At 40.8% G+C, this 24,429-nt stretch overlaps 1 protein-coding gene across 2 annotated transcripts in view; it reads left to right on the top strand.

Annotated features, from left to right (window-relative positions):
- JAM2 (junctional adhesion molecule 2) overlaps positions 1 to 24,205 on the top strand; it is a 136,184-nt gene extending 111,979 nt beyond the window's left edge. Inside the window, exons 8-10 of one of the 2 annotated variants that reach the window (XM_077480041.1) lie at positions 13,486 to 13,501; positions 16,072 to 16,111; positions 19,949 to 24,205. In XM_077480041.1, the coding sequence (XP_077336167.1) occupies positions 13,486 to 13,501; positions 16,072 to 16,111; positions 19,949 to 19,981 (89 nt within the window). In that variant the 3' untranslated portion in view covers positions 19,982 to 24,205. Of the gene's footprint in view, positions 1 to 13,485; positions 13,502 to 16,068; positions 16,112 to 19,948 lie in introns of both variants that reach the window. The other variant, XM_077480040.1, reaches the window with a different exon arrangement.
- Positions 24,206 to 24,429: the final 224 nt, after the last annotated feature.

Here is a 24,429-nt window from a genome sequence, read left to right as displayed (position 1 = left end):
ATAGTCCCTATGGCCAGTACATGCCTGCCAGTAGCCAATAGCTTCCCTAGTGACGGTTTTTGTTCATCGAACTAGCATACAGATGAGCGGATTCCTCCATAGGAACTGGGTCTGGAAAAATTTTATTTCTAAAGTCCGTCAGATTTTTGGACAGCAAAGGTCCGATGGAGCCCAGACACGATCAAATTGTCCGACGGATTCGTTCTGCTGGACCTTTGTGTGTAGGCGGCAATAGACTTATATCATAATGCAAAGCCTGATTGAAGGGAAGACCACATTCTTTGTTGGGTCTCATTCACATGGAAGTATCTGATCCGTACATTCATGTGAACAGCCCATCTTCAGCCGTCCTGATGCACAGATGTTCCATGCAAGGGCATGAAGACAGCTGGTTGCACATACCTCTCAATGCATCCCAGAGTGCCCATCAGTGCAGGACTGGTGCACAGGTTAGAACGCAGACTGCACCAGACTCGCATGAATGTACCCTCTAGGATGTGCTCGGGGAGCTGCCCGTCATTGGTTTGAACAGGCTGCCTGCATGCCCCACCTATGCGTCCTGAGCAGCTGAAAGGTAGGCTCTTCATATGGGTGTAAGGATCAGGTGCTCCCATGTGAATGAGGCCACATAACACAGCATGTGTCTATGGCTATATATATCATGCACATGGGAGCACCTGATCCTTACACCCATGTGAAGAGCCTACCCAGCGGGCTGAACAAAAAAAGAAAAGGGCTTGGGAGGAGCTGCTGTACTAACTATCCAATGTTAGTACAGCGATCTTCCCCAGTGAACTATTGTGTTTTGACAGGGGGACGGCCCCCCCACCAGAACATACCAGTAAGCACTCCTAAGCCCCATACACACTATCAGATTTTCTGCTGATTTTGTCTTCAGATTTACCAAAACCATGTAGTGCAAGGGCCTGCCTGATTGCATACAAATTGAAACTCCTAAGGTTTGACCTCATATGATATGGTTTTGGTAAATCTGAAGGTAAAAAATAAGAAGAAAATCTGATAGTGTGTATGGGGCTTTAGCCATTGGCTAGGAATGTTGATCAGATGCTAATCAGCGGACCTTTTTCAGGCATGCCCCTTTGACAGAAGTTAGATGTTCGGCCAGCTTCTGTCAGACCGGCTGCAGTGTACACGGGCCGAGTGACAGCTGGTTTCTATTGAAACGGCCGATACCGCCCAATATTCAGCCTGTGTATACGGATGGGGCTTTACTACTAGAATCTGGTGTAGGCAGGTAATTGCTCATGTAAAGGAGTCCTAAAGACTTTTTCTATAGCACCCATTACTACTGCAGAACATCAGCTCATTTATATACCCGGGCAGGGGGTATGCAGGGTTGCCAACCGCAAGTAAATTTACTAACATTTTGTAAAAATCTGTGATTTTTTTTTACAACTGGCAGTAAATATCGGGGGCTGATCATTCCATGCTGTGTTGACTTTTTAAGTGTAAATCAAGCAAATTACCTTTTTTATAGGTATTGTCAGTGTTCCCATATCATGTTTATACTGTTTATATATTCACTGTGTTAGTTTTCAATAGGAGTTCGGTAATTTCTCAGGTTGCCAGTAAAAATATGTGCTCCGCCAGTAAATTTTCCATGTTTTGTCAGTAAAAAATGCTGCAGGAGGTTGGCAACTCTGGGGGTACGGTGCCAGTCAGGTGACCAGTGGAGTGTTAGCATCATACCTCCTAACTTTTTGAGATGGGAAAGAGGGACACCTACCAGAAAAAGTATGCAGGCATAGGACACGCCCTCTTAAAGGAGAATTGTACACAAAAAAAAACAAGATTGGTTAAACCCACAAGTGCTTTTTTACCACTACTATTGGCTTTAGGACTTTACAAATGCAGCAATTTAGAAATCAGATGAAAGGTTTAGCTCTGGAAAACACTTTTTGAAAGATAAAAAGTGCATTTTTTTTATACAACTTTATAGATCAGACCAAAACAAGGGACAAATGAGGAGGAATGAGGGACAGAGGAGTATTGTTCCAAATCAGGGACAGTCCCTCAAAATCAGGGACAGTTGGGAGCTATGTTGGTATTTCTACAGGATCACGGTGATGTGAATGGGCCCCACAAACTACAAATAGGTCAGCATCCACCCAACATTATGTCATAAGCCAGGGCATTGTACACAACTAAAATGAAGTAATAAAAGAAAACAATGTAGTAATATTTTTGTCTGTAAGGAAAACGCCCCGAGAAGCCAGATGTCAGAGCTAGACAAAGACAGGAAAGCGAGCGGCACGGCCGTCAATGAGGGTGGACGGGGCAGGAAATGAATAAAGCCAGACCCAGCAGGCTGAATCCGTGTATCAGCGGGGAGATCTTAGCTGTGTACTCCATGTATCTATGAGCGTGTACTAAGAAAGACACAGTGCAAACCTCATCTAAACAATCGTTACATTTGTGCCCTTTCCTACCAGAGACATTGTTTCAGGTTTAGCACATTTTAGGCCTGAAAGTTAGTTAAACCTCCCAAACATAATATATTTTAGTGTAAATTTTGTATATATATTTTAGTATATATTTTGTTTGTAGGCACTATAAGTAACTTTGTATTTTTTTACTGATAATCCGCATTAGATAAATATATGTGCTAATATCATGTGACAAAAAAAATACAACTACCACCATTTTATTCTCCAGGGTCTCTGCTTCAGAAAATATATCATGTTTGGGAGGTGTAACTAACTTTCAGGCCTAAAATGTGCATATTAGCATAACACCCGATGTTTTGCTAAAATATCAAAGATGAGGTTGCAAGTAAATTGACAGCCAACATGATAATAAGCCTTAAAAAAGGGAGACAGGTGTTGGCACTTAGTATTGACCACAGATGACGCATTTAAAGTTTTATACAGGTTATCAGTGATGGCCCTAGAATTATTGTTCTCACTCCAACATTCCTGGTGGTGTGCAACACATGTAGTGCAATTGTTTTAATATGTACAGTGGGTATAGAAAACCCCCTTTAAATTAATAAAATTTTGTTGCTTTGCAGCCTGAAATGAAGACAGACACAGTTTTTGTTTTATCCAGCTGTATTTACTAGTGCGACTTATAACATCCAAGGGAAAGATATAACCCCAACATGTCCGAAAAAAAAAAACAAACAGAATCACTGAGTTGGGAAAAGGATCACCCCTCTTGTGTCAGTATTTTGTTGGACCACCTTTTGCTTTCAGCCTTTAGTCTGTTGGGATGTGTCTCTGCTACCTTTGCTCATCTGGACCACCTTAACCACTTTCGGACCTCCGCACTCCTATTTACGTTGGCCGTTTGAAGAGGGATGTCTTTTTTATGGCAGCAGCGAGCTGCCATAACCCGGTATCCTCTTCCTCAGCGGGCGGTCCAGTTTCCGATAATAGTGGTCTCTGCGGCGCATTCTCCTTGAGATCACTTATATCGGCGGCAGGAGAGGGGCCCTCTCCCTCCCGTCTCTCTCCGGTGCCCTCCGTCATAGGCGCATGCGCTGACGTTATCAGCAGCGCAAGCACACTGATGAAAGGGCACGATCCATTTCTAAATTTCTAAAGGGCCCTGCCGTGACTACCGGCTCCCGCACGCATGAGAGTGACATCATGCGACTGTAGCCAGTCACAGCCAGTCAACCTTCCTGTCCATATATGGATTTAAAATCAGCTGATCCCTGCTGAACCAGACGAATTTCCATCTATTTATGGCCGGTTTAAGGCTTTGTTTACACATGCGGCTAAGGGAAGCAGTAAAACCAGGTGGTTGGGCTGTGATTTTACTGCCTTCCCCAACCACCTGCCTGAACCCGAGCATGCAGTCACTCGGGACTGTCCACATGCCATGGCACAGCATCTTGGATGCAGCAATAATGAAATGAATGTGGGGTGGTAGTGTGTCATATACAGGGTTAATTCAGGTGGTGAGGAGGTGACATAATACCTCCTCACCACTCATCAATTGCCATCTGAAGAGAAATTCAAAGTGGGTTGCTCTTCAGAGGGTGCTGCACGTGTGAACAAGCCCTAAAAAACAGATGATTTTTTTGGGGCCACTTGATTCCTATATATTCCCAGTCCTAAACCATATGAGGTACGGGGGAATTCTTCTAACTTGTGTCATGGTTTCCCCTCTTGTTATTATAACTGCAGGAAGATTTCCCAGGTTGTCCCCTTGTCACATATGGAAGTTCCTTCCTCTTTCCTGCACCTCTGCTTGATGTCATGAGCTGAGCCAGCAGATAACCAATGACGAACATCTCCCACACCGGACCAGCGCCCCCCCCCCCTTCCACCCCCCATTGTGCGGCCAAATAACAGGTCACAGCTGCTGTTTTCTGAAAGTCTGATATCAGATCGGGAAATGTGCCAGACTCCCATTGACTGCAGATTGGGCGTTTTTAATGGAACATTGACCTAAAAATGAGCCTTTGATGGCTTTTTCACATTGTGATTATTACAATTCATGTTTGGATTTAAAGGCACGGTCCTTCTTTTGCAAAATTAATAAAATATATTTTTTTTGCAAAAAAATATTAATTTAATGAATACATCCACATCCACGCTATCATCAAGGAATAATATTTACATAACTCATCCCACGTGCCAGACCAGGGCACTTGGGCGAGGAACTCTTTAACCACTTAAGGACCAGAAAATTTACCCCCTTAATGTCCAGGGAATTTTTTGCGATACGGCACTGCGGCGATTTAACTGACAATTGCGCGGTCGTGTGACACTGTACCCAAATAACATTGATGCCCTTTTTTTTAATCACAAATAGAACTTTCTTTTGGTGGTATTTGATCACTTCTACTTTTATTTTTTCCACTATAAACAAAAAAAGAGCGACAAAAAAAAAAAACTATATTTTTTAACTTTTTGCTAAAATAAACATCCCCCCCAAAAAATAAAAAAATAAAATTTCTTCATCAGTTTAGGCCCATATGTATTCTTCTACATATCTTTGGTTAAAAAAATCGCAATAAGTGTATATTGATTGGTTTGCGCAAAAAATATAGCGTCTACAAAATATGGGATAGATTTATGGCATTTTTATTATAATTTTTTTTTTTACTGGTAATGGCGGCAATCTGCGATATTTAGCAGGACTGCGACATTGCGGCGGACAGATGGGACACTTTTGACAGTTTTTTTTCGGGACCAATGAAATTTATACAGCGATCAGAGATATAAAAATGCACTGATTACTGTAAAAATGTCACTGGCAGGGAAGGGGTTAACACTAGGGGGTGACCGAGGGGTTAAATGTATTCCCTGGGAGGTGTTTCTAATTGTGAGGGGGGAGGGGACTGACCGGAGGAGGAGAGAGATCGCTGTTCCTGATCACTAGGAAAACCAGATCTCTCTCTACTCCCCTGACAATGGGGATCTGTTTGTTTACATTGACTGATCCCTGTTCTGGCTCTCTGTGGAGCAATCGGGGTGGATGGCAGACATCGCAGCCGCTGGCCACGCACAATGGCTCCCCACCTTGCAGCGGGCGTGCCTGCTATAGCTCTTAAAGGAGCTGACGTACCAGTATGGCGATTCACGGGAACGAGCCAACCTGCCGGCAGCTGATCGGTAAGTGGTTAAGGGGAGTACAAGGCAGGGTGCTCTGATGTTTTCAGGAAGCTATATACAGCATCCTTCCGACACGTTCCAATAGCCATGATCTGCCAGCATTGCATAGAGACACACAGAGATCCAGCAATGACATCCCTGGGTCTAAAAGGTAAAGAAAACGGAAAGGTTTTATTAAAAATGGCACTAAATTGTTGATAACGGAGAAAAGGAATAAAATTAAAGTGGCTTCAGGTGATACACAGAGATGAAACAAATCCTCCTATATAAGTTGTACAAGTCTATCTGTAGTCTTCTCTTCTCTACATCCATTCAACATCCAGAAATTATAAAGCTTGTCTGAGCTACAGAAAGCAGGGGGCGGGGAGCTGAAGTCACACTCGGCAGAGCTAAGGGAGAGCTTAATGGAGGGAAGAGGCACACTCCCCTTCACACAGCACAGGCATAGAGCTGAGGCTTTCAATCACAGGCTGTGTGCTGGAGATCCCTCCCCTGTCACCTTTGTATCACCTTTGTATCTCTTGGCATCAGGAAAACTTATCAGAAGTGATGCATTCTGATAGCAAAGGGATGAAGCAGCAGACAGAAATGACACTTAGTGCTCTGCATTGAGACAAGTAAACAATATATAGGGATATGCTCAGGGCCGGTGCTACCACTAGGCAAACTAGCAGCCTATGACGCCTGGCCAGTGTTTTTCCTACTCTCTTCATTCTGCAGCAACTAAGTCTCAGCATTTTCAGGCAGCCGCTGCTCCGTTCCCACATAGTGTCAGAGGTGCAGCAGTGGTGGAGGATTCTGTCTGTGTCCCGACTCCCGCAGCAGGCAAACATTCATTGATGGGCACTGGTAGGCTGCATTGAAGGGCGCTGGTAGCCTGCATTTAATGGGCGCTGGTGAGGCTACAACTGATGGGCGCTGGTGAGGCTACAATTGATGGGCGCTGGTGAGGCTACAATTGATGGGCGCTGGTGAGGCTACAATTGATGGGCGCTGGTGAGGCTACAGTTGATGGGCGCTGGTGAGGCTACAATTGATGGGCGCTGGTGAGGCTACAATTGATGGGCGCTGGTGAGGCTACAATTGATGGGCGCTGGTGAGGCTACAATTGATGGGCGCTGGTGAGGCTACAGTTGATGGGCGCTGGTGAGGCTGCATTTGATAAGTGCTGGTGAGGATACATTTGAGGGGTGCTGGTGATACTGCATTTGATGGGTGCTGGTGAAGCTACATTTGATGGGAAATTTATTAAAAAGGTGGGATTTACATGGACAGGGAAAAGGGGGCAGAGTCAGCTGGGGGGGGGGGGGCAAAATTAGGTTTCGCCTAGGGTGTCAAAAATCCTTGCACCAGCACTGGATATGCTTTGTTCATATTTCATCTATGAGGTTTACAACCTCTTTATGCTTTTAGTGGGATTAAAGCTAAATGTTTGTAGCTCATTGATTTTAAGACAGAAGGGTCAGGTTTTTATCAGGCTTTTATTGCTTTGTTCCCATTAAGGAGATTTCTCTAGACATATAGTCATTTGAAGAATGGAGCGGTGCTGGTGTCAATGACTCCCTAATAGAATCTCCTTAGCAATACATGTACACTGCAAGATGGAACAAAATATTCAGCGTACAGCGTTGTGCTGGGTATAGTGAGGAAGTAAGTGGCGGCTGGTGCTCAAAATTTTTTAGGGGGGTCACAAACAAACTGAAACATACTGAAACCCCCCCATCAAATGCAGCCACTGTGCCCATCAATTGCAGCCACTGTGCCCTTCAAATGCAGCCACTGTGACCATCAATTGCAGCCACTGTGCCCATCAAATGCAGCCACTGTGCCCATCAATTGCAGCCACTGTGCCCATCAAATGCAGCCACTGTGACCATCAAATGCAGCCACTGTGCCCATCAAATGCAGCCACTGTGACCATCAAATGCAGCCACTGTGACCATCATATGCAGCCACTGTGCCCATCATATGCAGCCGCTTGTGCCCATCAAATGCAGCCACTTGTGCCCACCTCCGCTCTAGCGTGTGTCTTCTCCACTCCTCTTCCTAAGCGCCAGGCATACATTAGTGTGGCCTGGTGCTTTGGCCAATCAGGAGGCAGGTCTAATGCCCTGCCTCCTGATTGGCGGGGAGGAAGGTTAGTGTGAAATTAGCGAAAATGTATTTGCTATGGTCACACAATTGGGTGGGATTAGCACTTCCTCCTCCCTCCCCCCCCCCCCCCCTCAAGCCCACCCTATTTTGAAGCCTATTAGAGCCTCTGGCTCTAATCAGATGCTTGAAAAGGTACCACCCCCTCCCACCCCGCCATAGGAATCCGTGTGTCCAGAGTCCTGAAAGGGGCCAAGAGCATGGATGGGGGTGCTGCGCCCACAATGCACAGGCCGCCACTGGGTTAATCTTTCGAGTAGGGACACAGCAAGAAAAAAAAAAATGAAAAAGGCTCTAACCCTTCCAAACAACATCAAGAACTAATCACACGTGTGTGTGTATATATGTATACATATATATATATATATATATATATATATATATATATATATATATATATATACTGTATATCAGACGGTTATCAAGGATGTCCACATGTTTGTGAGCTGCAGATAGAAGAAATGGAGTCACACCCCATGTACATTATCAGGCAGCTTATAAAATAAACTGTGCCTGCCCGTGTTTATTTAAATTGTACTTTTTGTTATTACGCAACAAGTGTTGGAACGCTTTACTCAGGAACTCTGAAGTTTTCTTTTGTTTCCTTACGTAGGATATGATTTTCTTGGCAGTGAGGCTTCTGATATCTTGTTACAATGCCCCACCTGCTGGCCACAAGGGGAAACTGCACCACAAGTCAAATTAAAAACGTTTGTATCCCAGGACAAAACTTTCCTTTACTCTACGTTCACACCTATGCGCTTTTTTGTGCGTTTTCTGTTTCCCAGAAACGCACTACAGTCCATTTAACATGGTTTCCTATGGTACACATTCACAGCTATGCGTTTTTCAGTCGGTGCGTTTTTGGAAAGGGTCGGAACTTTTTTTTACTGCAGCAGATTGTGTTTTGTGTGTAAAAGACTTCAATGGACTAACACCAGAAACGCAAGCGTTGCGTTTTTTATTAGTTTTTTTATGTGTTTTGCATTTTGTGGGTCCCCCCCACCTTTAAAAACGTATATATAACTGGTTGTTAAGGAGCTGGGCCAGGAAGCCGACCGATGCGTCCTTAACACCCAATGAGTCATTAGCTGTCAGCATGGTTTCCCGCTGACAGCTGATTGCAAAAATTAAAATTACTGGCAAAAAAACTGTGAATAAAAACAAAAAAAAAACTGTGTGAGAGGGGTCCTCCCCCAAACCATACTAGGCTCTTCGGGTCTGGTATGGATATCGCATTGCAATGGCCAGAACAAATTAAGTATACGTAAATCCTCACCTTGTAAAACAACCCATTCAGTTTAATATAGAAATGAAAGGCAAAACATTTGTGTATAAATATAAAAAAAAATCTAAATACCTTCCCCCCCCCCCCCTTTTCTATAAGTGATAACATAATCTCTATTGTGAGTTGCATAAGGAGCTTAGAAAGGAGAAACTGCAGCACAATGGTCTTCCTAGTGAATGGCTGTGTAGGGGATGGGGGATCAAGTCTCATCATTGGAGGAGAACAGGCTTAGTTCTTCAGCATAGCTAGAGAACTGACCACGCTGTGTACTCCTGCTTAGTGTGGTTAGTTTTTGATAGGAAAGCAGAGGGGCTGACAGGAACACCAGGGATTTCACACAAAGGAAGCAATACAAAGAGAACAGGATACTTGTTTCTACAAGTACATAATATAGCAGGCACATATCAGGAATATGAAATGTTGGGTTTACATATTCTTTAACCATTTCCCGAATGGCTCACGTACATTTACGGTGCCAGGTCTGCCTTACCTGTACGTCGTCTCCTTTAGCAGCCATAGCAGGAGTGCTGCTGCGGGGGACCTGATGCGCCAGTGGGTGCGATCATGGGCACAAGAGCCAGAAAGGGGATTTTTCTATGTAAACAAACAAATCCCTGTTCTGACAGGAGAGGAGAGACAGATCTGCTGTTCCTAATAATTAGGAACAGCAATCTCTCTCCTCCTCCCCTCACAGTTAGAAACACCTCCCAGGGAACACATGTAACCCCTTTATTGCCCCCTAGTTTTAGCCCCTTCCCTGCCAGTGACATTTACACAGCAATCAGTGCATTTTTATAGCGCTGATCGCTGTATAAATGTCAGTGGTCCCAAAAAAGTGTCAAACGTGTCCGATCTGTCCCCTGCAATGTCGCAGTCCTGCTAAAAATTGCAGATCGCCACCATTACTAGTAAAAAAATAATAAAAAAAATGCAGTAAATCTATCCCCTATTTTGTAAACTGTTGTGCTTTTTAAGGAATTTTCCCGCACAATATTTCCTAAGTAATTTTTAACAAAGATATTTTTAAGATACAGAATCAGTCTATATGACACAGTCTATATATGTGAAACTTATTCACGGAGACGAGTGATCATACAAAATAGCTACATTTATTGGTTGACAGAAAACAAATATTTACATGAAATATTAAAATACAGATTACATTACTTGATCATTTTGACAATTTCTGGGAACACCCTCAAACTGGGCGTAGTAGTACCTTGGACACAATTATCACCATTATCATTTCTCGGTAGAATCAATAACCTTTTGATAATTGACAATTAAACAGAATGTCTGTCTGTATTTCACACATCCAACCGTTACTATACTGCAGGTAAGTAAGTGGTTAACAATGTGAAATAAATTAGACATTTGTTTGTCAATAAAATTGGCATCTATGCAAAAAGAAATGTATGAAAAATTTAATTTAGAGAAAAATCTAAAAGGCGGTTATTGATTCGGGAGAAGTATTTCAATAATAGAATATTCAAAAACATCAATATTTAAGAGAACATAAAATAGATGATAAACATATATTTACCCATTTCCAATATGGCTATTAGTGTGGAGTATTAGTTACCAGGAATTTTAAGATGGCTGCCGTGGCTTCAACATTCCAAGGAGCAGGGATCTTCATGAATGTAAAATGTGTATTCATGCATGTCTTCCAGTGTCGCTTCTCAGGGGGGGTCCCTAAGCTTCCCCCTGACTCTCTCCCCCCAGCTCTCCTCCCAGCTTCCTCCCTCTTTTTCCATCTTTCTAGTTTCTTAAATATCCTCTTCAACAAAAGGATCATAAAATTATACTAAGTTCTGCCCAGAGGGTATGTGTTCCCCCCTCATTGGCCGGCAGACTTAATGGTTAGCTTTCCCGGGAGTCTCGTGATTTTAAGGTAATAGCACCTTCCACCACCAGGTGTCTCACCTATGTTTGGTGTTTTATTTCTTTAAGTGAATATTTTTCTAATTCTGTAATATGTGTTCGTTATTTATATGTTCTAACGAATATATTCGAGTGTTCAAGAATTATGGCATAATGTAGAATACGCTTTAACATAAATTTCCAATAATCACTTGCATAAATTGGTGATATATATGCATATCACTGTATATCTGTTAATCTTTAGTCCGTTTAGAAAGGACACAGGTTAGATATATATCAAACAAATCACATACAATTATTATCTATATGGATACATGTATAATTTGGGTATCCAATCAATATTTGTTTATCTAAACATAGGTTAAATTCTTATACAATTCTAATCATGATTTATGTTTTTTATAATACTAATTTGTTGCTAAAACACTTCTACTTATAATCATACTTTCATATATAATTTCTTTGTGACCAAGTTTTTTAGATCATTAGATACTAAAATTATAATCTCAGTTGTGACCTATATATATATATAATTTGAATGGCTTAGAAAAATATTTATGTTACTGGTATATGAATCTGTCTCCAACATTGTGACACAACACCCCAGATATATGCACCTGTCATTCCACTCTCGGTTTTTATAGCTGTTATCATCCTAGCGTGTGAATCTCTCCTGCCATTGTTTCGTGAGAAGCTAGGACAATACTGACTACTTGGCTTATTGATCTCTCACTTTCTGAGACAATGGGATATTTGTTCTGGTCATTCAGGTTTAATGGCTGTTGGTCACAGGTACTCCTGAGTATAGCCCAAACCTTGCCATATATATTTGCATGGCCTTCCTTGGCCATTAAATGAGGTAGATAAGATTTCCTCTGGTGTTTGTGACCAAACATCCCTTTTGTTCAGGCCACACATTTTTCAGTACAGACTTGTAAAATTGTAAAAGATAGCTAATCCCTTTAACATTTAGAAAATCTGTGAGATCTTGTACTTTGCATTTTAAAGTTCTCCAAGAGGTCCTAGTCCAATAATATCAACATTGTAGTTCATCTGTTCCTAAAGCCTAAACAATCTCACCTCTTTGACAGTAAATATGAATGTATTATTATTATTTTTTTCTTAATGAATTCACAACAAAACGCTATAACTTTTGCGCAAACCAATCAAATCAATATACGCTTATTGCGATTTTTTTTTTTACCAAAAATATGTAGAAGAATACATATTGACCTAAACTGATTAATACATATTTTTTTTAATTGGGGCTATTTATTATAGCAAAAAGTAAAAAATATATATATTTTTTTCAAAATAGTCGCTCTTTTTTTGTTTATAGCGCAAAAAATAAAAACTGCAGATCTCAAATACCACCAAACGAAAGCTCTATTTGTGGGGAAAAAAAGGACATCAAATTTTGTTTGGGTACAACGTCGCACAACCGTGCAATTGTCAGTTAAAATGTCGGTGCCATATCGCAAAAAAAAAAAATATGGCCTTGTCATTAAGGGGGCAAATCCTTCTGGGGCTGAAGTGGTTAATATTCTGGGCAAGAGTGTAATCACATGTGAATGAGCATAAACGCATGTGCAATACATGGCGTTTACCGTGTTTTTTAAGCAGATTCTCTCCTATCAGGAGGTGTTCCGAGAAAACTCTCAATGTACACAAGGCCTCTAGATAGAGTGTAAAAAATAAGAAAAAAAAAAAATAAAGAAGAATTTCAGATTTCCAGGTTACAGTAATAAAAACCCAACAGATTTTTTAAACAAGAATTGCAGGTATGGCATTTTTTATTTTTAGATTTTTTTATTTTTATAGTTACATTGATCCAGCTTGGTCCAATGTACTGTATCTATATGTATACCCTACCTGGCCGATGGCCCTGGAAGCTGGAAATCACTGAATGAGACCTCTACTCCACTGATCTCCACTTCATCCCGTGCCGAACGGCTGCCCTGATGCATTATGAACACAGGAGGTCGGCCACTCTGCATAGACCTCATTCAGAAAATGTTTCACATTTTATCAATGAATCAAAAGAAATCTCTGATTGGACAAGGCAGGGCAGTGACATCATGCTCTCTACCTCATCCAGTCAGAGAATAGCTTGTAACTATGCAAAAAAGTCATACTTTCAATTCTTCTTCTTTAAAAAGTCTGTTGGGTTTGTATCACTGTCTGCGTCTCTGATGAAGGAATGCACCTTCTTTATTTCTCCTGATGTCCATTATGACTGCCCCGTTACCTCTTTCTGTATGTCCTTCAGCTGAGGTAGATTGGCAGTTGGTATCAGGGGCACACATTGGCAGTTGGTATCAGGGGCACACATTGGCAGTTGGTATCAGGGGCACACATTGGCAGTTGGTATCAGGGGCACACATTCTGCAAAATGCCCTCTTAAAAACACATTGACAATAACTTAAAAATATAAAAATAATAAAAATGAAAAAAAACAAGTATAAAATAATCCATTAGTACTTATCTGATATGAGTTTACAATAATGATTTTAGAAATTAAACGTTATATACATTGTAACATTCTTTTTTTTTTCTCCCTTTTTCTACTTTCAGGTGGAAAATCAACTGAGTGAGTATTTTCTATTTTAAATGTAATAACTTAAAGACATTGCGACAGACAGAAAACACAAATTTAACCCCTTCCCACCTGCAATCTGTTTAAAACTATTTGCAAGGCTGCTGGCTCTCAATCCAATTCAATAGAGTAAAATTATCATTTGTCAATTGTTGCTATGCATTTCGGCTTTTTCATCTGCTTTTATTTTTTATGTATGTATTATTTTGTTTTTTTCGTAAGGGGTTAGGGTTTAGAGGTTAGGGTTTGCAGTTCATTCATTTATTTATTTATCTATTGTTTTTATTTTTATTTTAGGATTAGGGGTTAATATTAGGGTTAGGGGCTAATATTAGTGTTATGGTTAAGGGTTAGGGTTTAGGATTAGGGGTTAATATTAGGGTTAGGGGCTAATATTAGTGTTATGGTTAAGGGTTAGGGTTTAGGATTAGGGGTTAATATTAGGGTTAAAGCGGTTGTAAACCGCGGACGTTGCAAAAAAAAAGCCCCCAAAAACTTCAAGGCAATGACATAATGTGCTAGTATGCTTCGCATACTAGCACATAATAAAATAACCACCTTGGAACGAAGCCCTCCAGCGCTGTACTCTCGCCTTGTCTGTCTTTCGGGTTTGCGTGCTCTGGCTATGTGATTGGCTGGAGCCACCATGACGTCACTCCTGCGCATGCACGCCCTTGGTTCCGGCACGAAGCTCTGAAATTCCAGCAAGGTACGCCGGACCTTCAGAGCGCATGCGCCAGTGATGTCACTGGCTGAATTCAGGGTGAATATCTCCTAAGTATAAACAGAAAAGTAAGTGCTACTACCCATACACCCTATAGATAGCAGAGCATCCAGGTGCTCAATGCACCATCGCTGGCTGAGTAGAGTAATGTATAAAAAATGATCCACACTTCAGTTGTTTTTCTTGAAAATTCTTAATTTTATTGAATAGCAGATTAAGTCAGTTGACGCGTTTCAGCCTATAAGGCCTTAGTCATAACCCAGTGCCCGTTTAGGAGATCTTCATCTTACCTACAGGCAAGGCTTATTATAGGCTTAGCTGTAGTTCAAAATTACCAGGTGGGGTTTACTGCCGCTTTAAGGGTTGGGGGGGGGGGGGTTAGGTTTTTTTTATTTATTTTTATTATTTATTTAAAGCGGGAGTCCACCGGGACTCCAAGTTTTTTTTTTTTTAAAAGCCAGCAGCTACAAATACTGCAGCTGCAGACTTTTAAAATAGTGACACTTACCTGTCCAGCGCGCCCGTGATGTCGGCACCCGAAGCCGATCTCTAGATCGTCTGTAGGGTGCTGCCGCCGCCATCTTGGGTATGGGAATCAGGAAATGGAGCCTTTCGGCTTCATTTCCCGGTTCCCTACTGCGCATGCGCGAATCTCGCTGCGCAATAAGGACGGTCCCCGCTGCCTCTGGGATCTGTGTGTTTCCCAGCAGGCAGCGGGGCACTTGCGGAAAGGGGCGTAATCTACGCCCCTTTCCGCAGAGAGCTATCCCGGAAGTGGGTGCAGAATACCTGTACTGTACAGGTATCTGCACCCCCCTCCCCCCTGAAAGGTGCCAATTGTGGCGCCGGAGGGGGGGAGGGTTCCGATGAGCGGAGGTCCACTTTAGGCTGGACCTCCGCTTTAATTATTTATTATTATATCTTTTCATGTAAGCACTGCATTTGAGCATAAAAAACACTCAAAACACAGTAAAACTCTTAAACGCCTGAATCAAGCACTTCCATTCATTTCTATGGAATAAAAAAAGGATTTGTAAGCTTCAATATATTACATTTTTGTTTTGGGGTTTAAGCTGGTTATCCATTCCCATAGACTTGAAGCAACAAAACATTTAATTTTTATTTTTTGCATTTGTCAGCCTTTAATATATAAACAAAGTAGAGTTGTTATTAGAGCAATGTATTAAATAAAAACCCTATGGGGGAGATTGTTCAACTAGGCTTTGACAATAAAACGTACTGTAGAAGCTGATTGGTTACTAGACACAGCTGCATTAGATTCTGCGTTCACCAGTTTTAGAACACCCCTCCCTATATGGCCTTGGGTATGCACATAGGTCAAGTTAACCAAGGCATGCAGGCTTCAATGACCTGTGTGATCTGAGCATTTTGATTTAGATTTACTTTACTCATTAAATTCGGGTGATTTACTGAAGTCAAATAGGCTGTTCACTTTACAAGGGAATTTTCCCTTAGCTTATTGAATGCAAAAATCCAATCATATGCAAGCAAAAAATATATTTTTTAATTGATTTTCCTCACACATGATATTCCTGGCAAAGTGATAGCAGATTTACTAAACTAAGGGAAAATCGCCTTGCAACTTCCAAATTCCCTTGCAACGTGAACAGCATATTTGCCTTTAGTGAATGAACCCCTTGGTGTTCTTTTGCAAAAGAGTGCACATACTGTACATTGTTCTACGATAGTTAACCTAATGCACAAAGAAAGACACTGATTTACAGATATCAGAGTCCTGTAAGAAGATAAATTGTTCCACCTAAAAAACCTTTTGCCTTCACAAATAATTTCCCTTTTTTTTTCTTGTCTTCTTCAGCAGGAAAGAAGGTTCTCACATGTCAGCATCACAAAAGGAAAATGTAAGTAACACAGAGCTTATGTCTGGGTACACACGAGCGGATTCTGCTCAAGCTTGCCTTTCATACACACGGTCACACAAGTTCTCTGAACTTTCGACCGTCAAAAACGCAGTGACGTACAACACTAAGACGAGCCAAGAAAATTAAGTTCAATGCTTCCGAGCATGCGTCATATTATTTCTGAGCATACGTAGGAATTTTTCGCGTCGGTATTGGTACAGACGATCGGAATTTCCGATCGGAACTTCTTCTAGCCGAAAAATAGAGAATCTGCTCTCAATCTTTTGCTGGCTGGAATTCTGCCAGCAAAAGTCCGATGGAGCATACACACGGTCGGAATTTCTGACCAAAAGCTCACATATGACTTTTGCTAGCAGAATTTCTGATCGTGTGTACGGGACTTAATGCCGCGTATACACGACCAGACTTTCCAGCAGAAATGGTCAGACGGAACCTTTTCTGCCAGATATTCCAATCGTGTGTGGGCTTCATCAGACTTTTTTTTTTTTTAAATCTCACGGATCTAGAAATAGAACATGTTTTGAATCTTTCCGATGGAATGAGTTCCTATTGGGAAAACCATTCGCCTGTATGCTATTCCGGCGGACCAAAAATGACGCAAAGGCAACTATTGGCCTACTGGCTATTGAACTTCCTTTTTCTAGTCCCATAAAAAATAAAAATAAAACAATATCGCGCTAGGACAAGAAAAAAGCTGCAACTAAAACACCATCAAATATCATTGGATATCATGGAACAAATCAAAAAATATATATAAAGTTGCGCTAAGTATATGTGAAAACCTGTGATGAAAATTATAAAAGTAAATTCAAATACAAAATTGTGCATAAATCATAAAACAAAATTGAAGCTGTGCCATATAAGGTTATCCTAAATCCTCACAGGTGAAAAGGCACAAAAGACTATGATTATGGATCTAGTCCAAAAAGCAAAGAAATCGATCTTTCTCTCAAAGTTTGGTAGAGCTTCCAAATCTTGCCAATGTCTCTTCCCAGTATTGAAAAGAAAAGTTGGACTCTTACCGCATCTGATGGACTCCAAACAAATGGAGTCGTTAGCACTGGCAGAAAAGACCCTCTGCAGGGATTACGGGTACATGCTCCGCTCTTGCAAGCCGGTAAAGGCGTCAACGCATGCGATTTCCGACAGGGGCCGATGACTTCCGGAAACAGCCGATTGACCTGCCTTCGGCTCGGTTTGCGCTGAGAGGATGGACAGGTTAGCCGACCAATCTTTAATTATTTCCTGTCCCGGTTTGAAGAGCTCTCCAATATAAAGCTATGCATGGAGGCTCCTCAGTGCATACCTGTAGTGAGACACAAAACACTTGGGCCGCCAGGCCACGAGTGAAAGGGAAGAGGGGGGAAAAAAACGGGCTCCAATCGTGAACGTACCGTTTGAAAAATGGGCAAATTTATTCAATTAAAAACACAGCAGACCAGGGGTATGAGCCACCATGGCCGGAATACAAAAAAATATATTATGGAAAAAGAAAACCGTAAAAAAAACGGTTATACTAAGAACAAATATACACCCGTGCTAGGGGATACTCTAAACGTGGTGGTATCAGCATAAACAGCCCAACATGTTTCGTAATACCTTACGTCCTCCTGGGGCTTTTTTACTTTTTCTAGTCCCGTCATACATCATCACGTTCTAAACTAATGGACTTTGGTGTGATCGTGTGTAGGCAAGTCCGTTTCAGCGGAACCCCCGTCGGAAAGACCGTCAGAGTTTTTTTTCCCCTTCTTTTAATCTCCCACAATCCTGTTCCTCACATTCTGACACTCAAAGTTTGCTGACCACATGCCCAGCGCCACTTTGAAAGCCAACTTCTCTCACCATTGCCCTTGCCACACAACGGTTTCCATTAACCATAAGAGGTTCCCATCTCTTATTTGACACACAAACGGACAATCCCACGCCTGCCAAATACACTATACAAATTATATCTACACACCCAGACCTGGCAGGCGTAGCTGTGGCACTGGCTCCTTTAGCGTTGTCCTAAATTCAGCCCTCTGGCTCACAGACCCAGAGGTATGCTCAGATCTAAAATCTCCTACCAGAAATCTTAATGGCCCCTATGAAAATCATCTACCATATGAAGAACTCCCCTCCCTGCATTGCTCACCTTTTAACCCAGATCTCTCTCTTCCAGAGATGAGATCACAGTCATCTTCTGATACTTATGCTCCATACACACGATCGGACTTTCCCCCAACAAAACTGTGGATTTTTGTTCGAAAGGTTGATGGCTCCAACTTGTCTTGTATACACACGGTCACACAAATGTTGGCTAACAATTACGAACGTGGGAATGTGGTGACGTACAAGACGTACGACAAGCCGATTAAAAAGGAAGTTCAATAGTCATGCGATATCTCCATTACGAACGCTAGTTTTTCAAGACCGATCGCTTCCGGCTCGTACTTGATTCAGAGCAGCGTGAACTTTTGTGCGACGGACTTGTGTACACATGATCGCAAAGTCCGACAACAAAGTTTTGTTGGCGGAAAAAATTTGAGAACCTGCTAGCAAACATTTGTTGATGGAAAGTCCGACAGCAAATGTTTGATGGAGCATACACACGGTCGGACTTTCCGACAACAAGCTCACATCCAACATTTCCCGTCGGAGAGTCTGACCGTGTGAACGCAGCATTAGACTCCGCACGTCGGTACATCTCTGTTTTTGAAATTTTGCTGTTATAACCTTTGCAAATTTTATGTACGTTTCTTTTATACACGCTATGTACACCCCATAACTACCTTCAATAAAAAAAAAATTGTGATTAAAAAAAAAAGAGTAAAATAGAGTAAAATTATCATCTGTTTTCTTCATTTGTTGCTGTGCAATTCAGCTTTCTCATTTGCTTTTATTTATTATGTATTTGTTCATTGTTTTTGTAAGGGGATAGAGTTTAGAGGTTAGGGTTAGCAGTTCATTTATTACTTAATTTATTATTATTTATTTATTTACCTATTGTTTGTATTTATTTATTAGTTTTTTAAGGTTGGGGTTAATATTAGAGTTAGGGGCTAATATTAGTGTTAAGGGTTAGGGTCTCGGATTAAGGGTTAATATTAGGGTTAAAGCGGATATAAAGCGTGGACGTTGCAAAAAAACCCCCCCAAAAAACTGCAAGACAATGGCATAATGTGCTAGTATGCATCGCTTACTAGCACATTATAATATACCCACCTTGAACAAAGCCCGCCAGCGCTGTACTCTCCCTTTGTCTTTCTTCCAGGTTTGCGTGCTCCGGCTATGTGATTGGCCGGAGCCACGATGGCATGCACGCGGGAGCCCTTGGTTTTGGCACAAAGCTCTGAAATTCCGGCAAGGTTTGCCTGACCTTCAGAGCGCATGCGCCAGTGATGTCACTGTCAAAAAAAAAAAGAAGAAAATTAACCAAAAAGTCTGAGACCAAGAAGGAAGGCGGGGGGAGTATGTTGAGCATAATACCTCTTGGTTGTAAATACCAATGAATAAAATAGATGCACACAGACAAAATGGGGGGGGGGGGTGTTAACAATATACAGTGGCCTTGATATTTTTTCTTTTGCTGCCTTTGTTATTTGTATATTAGGCCATTAACACAATCTGTTTTTTTTTTTTCATCAAATTAAAAAATAAAAAATATAAATATAGTATAATTTCAAAAGATAAGATAATTTCAATAATTTTGTTGCAATCAAATTAATGTTGCAATCATTAATAATCAAATATTATTAATTAATAATATAATTCAATGTTTTTTCGATTTAAAAAAAAGATAACTTCAATAATATGATTTTCTATTCTTCCTCACAGGATTTCAAGCACACCAAGTCCTTTGTCATATGAGGAAGCGGTTTGTGAAGGCAGCCATTTCAACCGCCATGTTTCCTGAATGGCATGCGCCATTATCAATAAGATAAGACTTGAAAAGAATATCTATTTTTACATAAAATGTAAATGACCACGTTCAGAAGAGGAAACCATTTGTGCTTTAATGTAAAAGGACAACTCAACACAAGGACAGCAATGTTCGTCTATCATCATTGAGTCTTCCGCCATTGGGACAAGAAGACTGCAGTCCCGCCATAAATTACCATGCAGTGTTCTAGTACTTTCCTACACTTCAATGCATTTTGACAACAGAGCTCATATGTGTATATAGAAAAAATTGGAGCTATATGCTTAGCCTAATATAGAAGAGAAGCTCAGCCTTAGGCTTTACTTAACACAACGAGAAATATTAGCATTACAGATGGTTCAGGAGGCCTTGTACTGAAGCTAGCGAGTTTAGTATTTTATCTTCTGGATGAAAATCTCTCATAAAAAATATATACCACATGCAACATAAACTTGGTGACCTATAAAAAAAGAAAAAAGACTGAGGATGGAAAGACTCTTTTGTGCCTATGCGTGGTGGCCAGTTGCTGCTTTGAGGACTAAACCAAACTCTTCCAACTCTCGTCTCACTTTCTATTTCCAGAAGCCTCTTCTCTTGTAGGTTCTGAAATAATTCCAGGCCTGCATTCACCAACTGTTTTCCTAGGGGCTCAAATGGAAGGTTTGGGTTTGGAAAGGAAGTGGGTGGTTGGCAAGAAGGAATGGAATATTATACCTCGGATTAGACAATGACTCTATGTGCGTGGCAGGCTAAAAATTGGTTTTGCCCTCCTTGGAAAGCCTATTTCATTCTTTAATGACTAAGTTAGCCATACACGGCTCAATTTTCAACTGATTCCTTCTGAATTGTGCATACTTAGAGGGTATTTGACACCACCCAGTTTGAAAAGGTTCAGGTTAAAAATAGAAAGACTTCACTTAAAGCGGACCTTCAGTCATTTTTTTCAACTTTACATCTATTAAATCTTCTGCCTTTGTTGTTTTAACTTTGGATAGTGAAATATATATTTTTTTTTCTGCCAGTAAACACCTTATACAGCCCACTTCCTGTTTGTCTGGTAAAAAGCCTAGGCTTATGACATCACGCACAGCTCTCTTTCACACTCTTGTGAGAGTTTGCCAGGAAGGGAGGGGGATGAGTCATAAGAGGGCCAATGAAAGCTGCAGGGCTGCAGAGCTGGAGGTGTGCCTCTGTGTGTCTGTGTAAATCCAGGAAGTAAACAGGCAGCAGCTTCAGCTGCCCACAGTTAAAATGATTGCAGCCAGACTCACTGGGGGGAGATTTCTGCAGCATATTTGGCAAGTATAGAATCACAGTATATATGAAATAATATTCAAAGTGGTTGGAGGGAAGCTTCAGAATGGCAAAGATGTTTTTTATACAAATTATTTGAGCAGACTGCAGCTCCTCTTTAAGCTGGACATACAGGGCTTGAGTTTTGTCCGATACCTGCTGAATCAGCCAAATGTAGACAATGGCTCCATGTGCGTGGCAGGCTGAAAAATGTATTTTCCTGTCTTGAAAAGCATATTTCACCCTTTTATGAAAAATGATGTGTGGGCAGAGAGACCGTACCAACAAACAATGGTCAACATCCCCCAAATAACTATATATAGACAAAGATAAGAAAAAAACTCCAACCTTCCAGTAAAGGACACTTGAGTCGGGGGATGTAAAAAGTGTCACTATATCCACACAAAGTTGTTGTTTTTTATATGAAAAACATATACAATTTTATCAGTACAATCAAAGAAACAGAAAATAAATAAAAAAGTTTAAAAAGTCCATATCTAAAAATGTTTAATCAGAAAATTACAAATATAAGGCCTGATGGATCAACGTGTTTCTCATAAAGTGCTTCATCAGGATCCACGTGCTCTTGATTCAAATTGATATGGAAGAACATATAAATTCTATGACAAAACAAACAAAAAAAATCATAAACATTTGCAATAATGAATTAACATACATCAAAGTGAGATGGAGAGCTATGAAAGATGAATGGACTTTTTTTTTTACCATTTTTTTAATATCCTTCTTCTTTGACTGTATTAATCAAATGGTATGTATTTTTTATTAAAAAAAACTTTCCATTTGTATAGTGACATCTTTTACTTCCCTAATCTCCTTTACTGGATGATTGTACTGGATAATTCCACCCTTTAATAACTTCACTTAAGCTGGCCATACACAGCTCAAATTGTGGCCAACTGCTGTAAAAATTGTAAAAAAATTTGAAAACCATTTATCATTTTCCTTCCACTTCACAATTATGTGCCACTTTGCGTTGGTCTATCACATAATTACCAATAGAATACATTTACGTTTTTAGTTGTACCATGACAAAAAATTGAAAATTTCAAGGGGTGTGAATACTTTTTCCCTGGATCTGGTGTTATGACCTATACATGTTAATATCCAGTTCTATTTTGTGCATTTAGGAACTTATTGTAAAGAAGCCTTTCCATATGTGGAGGTCACATCGCTTTTCTTCCAGATGTAAAGAGTGCCCCATTGTCCTCTGTAATGACCTGAAAGTGAATAACGCTACATTAAGATTATTATGTGGACCACTTATGTATTTTTACATGGTGATCGCATCCCCCAATTGCCTCCTCTCAATAGAACACATTCAGTTCCTCATAGCTGATCTCCTCCATGCCTCTTGTATTAATGTAAAAAGTTTAAAATGATTCCCTCTTAAAGGTCTTCTATATCTTCAATGAAAAAGCAGGAGAACCTTAGTGGGTGGGACTCTGCTAATCAGAGAAAGCCACGCCCCCTGCTGGGCTCTTATAGGCTGCCCAAGAGAAGGTCCAAAGTGACCAAAGGACAAAGACCCCAGCATCAGAACCCATTAAATCTAAATACATCCCAATTGCAGGAAAATAAAATATTTTCAAAAATTCTTTTCTTCAGAAAGTAGTCACAGCCTGCATAAATAAGCCTCTCTCCTGCCAGTTTGCGTTGTTTTTTTGCGAGTTTTGTAGCGAAGGAACTTTCTAAAATGGCCCCTGCTGAGTCAGAGCTATAGTTTGGCACTTAACCAAGCTGACCTGATGCTCTCTGCTGATTGGAAAACTCTAGCACTGACTCAACAGAAAGCGTTTCAGACCACTGCAGAGAGACTGCTGCTTCCGCACTCAGTCTCAACAACATGCTGGCAGGCTTTTCTACCCAGGCCATTCCAAAATAAAGTAGACTGCAAGACTTTGTAAATGTTTTGTTTTGATGCACCCGGAATGTATTTAGCTGATTTAAAGTGGAACTAAAGTGCAAATAAAAAAAAAACAAGAAAAAAAGCTATTTATTGCAGGACAGACGTGCAAACAAATTTGCCTGCTGCAGCTGAACGGGCCACGGACAGTGCTACTAACATTAGGCCAGTATCTGCCCACGGACAAATGCCCAGATTGAAGTTTTCTTGTATTCCTGGCATTTTTCCCTGGGTGCCTACTGCCCTAATAGTTTGCACAGATCAGTGCCCCATCCAGTCCTGTTCTGCCGCAACAGGCTGCCAGAAATGGGGCCGGACGGTGCATCTGTGCCTCTACCAGCACCTGAACCCCGGAGCCTCATGCCCCGCCACTCAACGCCCAGTGTGCATGGAACCCTAGAGTTCCTTTAGGCTTTAATTTCATTGGACGGAATAGTTTATTTTCAGAAGATGCCGAACAACTTCAAGTCCTCTTAGAGCTTCTGTACACTTCTCATCAGGCCCCTGTAGAGGATGTGCCCACCCAATAAAGTCATTTCCTTCCTGCTTTTTTGTGTTGAGACTGAATACCCGCTGTACTGAAATTAAGTACTGAAAGTATTTTTGTTAGATATTTTGATTTATTTTTGTTGTAGATGAGTACATGTGCCTTAATTTAAATTTCACAGGCGAGAATGTATACATTTTTTTTTCTACTGATTAAATATATATATATATATATATATATATATATAGTGTTTGTAGAAATATATCCCCAGGCCTGTGAATGAACTGACTCCACTTTTGCTTTCGAAATGAATTGCACTACGGTGCCATGGCGGTGCCTGGAAAAGCATATTCAGCTGTCATTCTGCATGCCCATAAGATGAAGGTTAGTTGCTTAGCACCTTTTGTCATTGTAAGATTTTAACCTTATGTAGAATACAGTATAAATAAATAAAGTGTGTTTTTTGTATTTTTGTGTCGGGTTTGTGTGCATTTTTTTACAAGGAATATAAGCTTTGATTTGGCTTTGCGATCAAAAGCGGCATTTAATGTAAATTAAGTGTACCTGTTTGGTAAATCTCTCTAATAAACCATTTTAAATAAATAAATTGTAAATAAATACAATTAAATACATTTAAATAAATCATTGTAAAGCGCTGCGTAAACTGTTGGCGCTATATAAATTGTGTATTA

Source organism: Lithobates pipiens, unplaced genomic scaffold, assembly GCF_037356315.1.
Source record: "Lithobates pipiens isolate NorthernLeopardFrog02 unplaced genomic scaffold, aLitPip1_a1.2 Scaffold_16, whole genome shotgun sequence".
In the NCBI taxonomy this organism is placed as follows: Eukaryota; Metazoa; Chordata; class Amphibia; order Anura; family Ranidae; genus Lithobates; species Lithobates pipiens.
The sequence above is the reverse complement of the archived record's forward strand: the minus strand, read 5'-3'. Positions and strand labels throughout refer to the sequence as shown.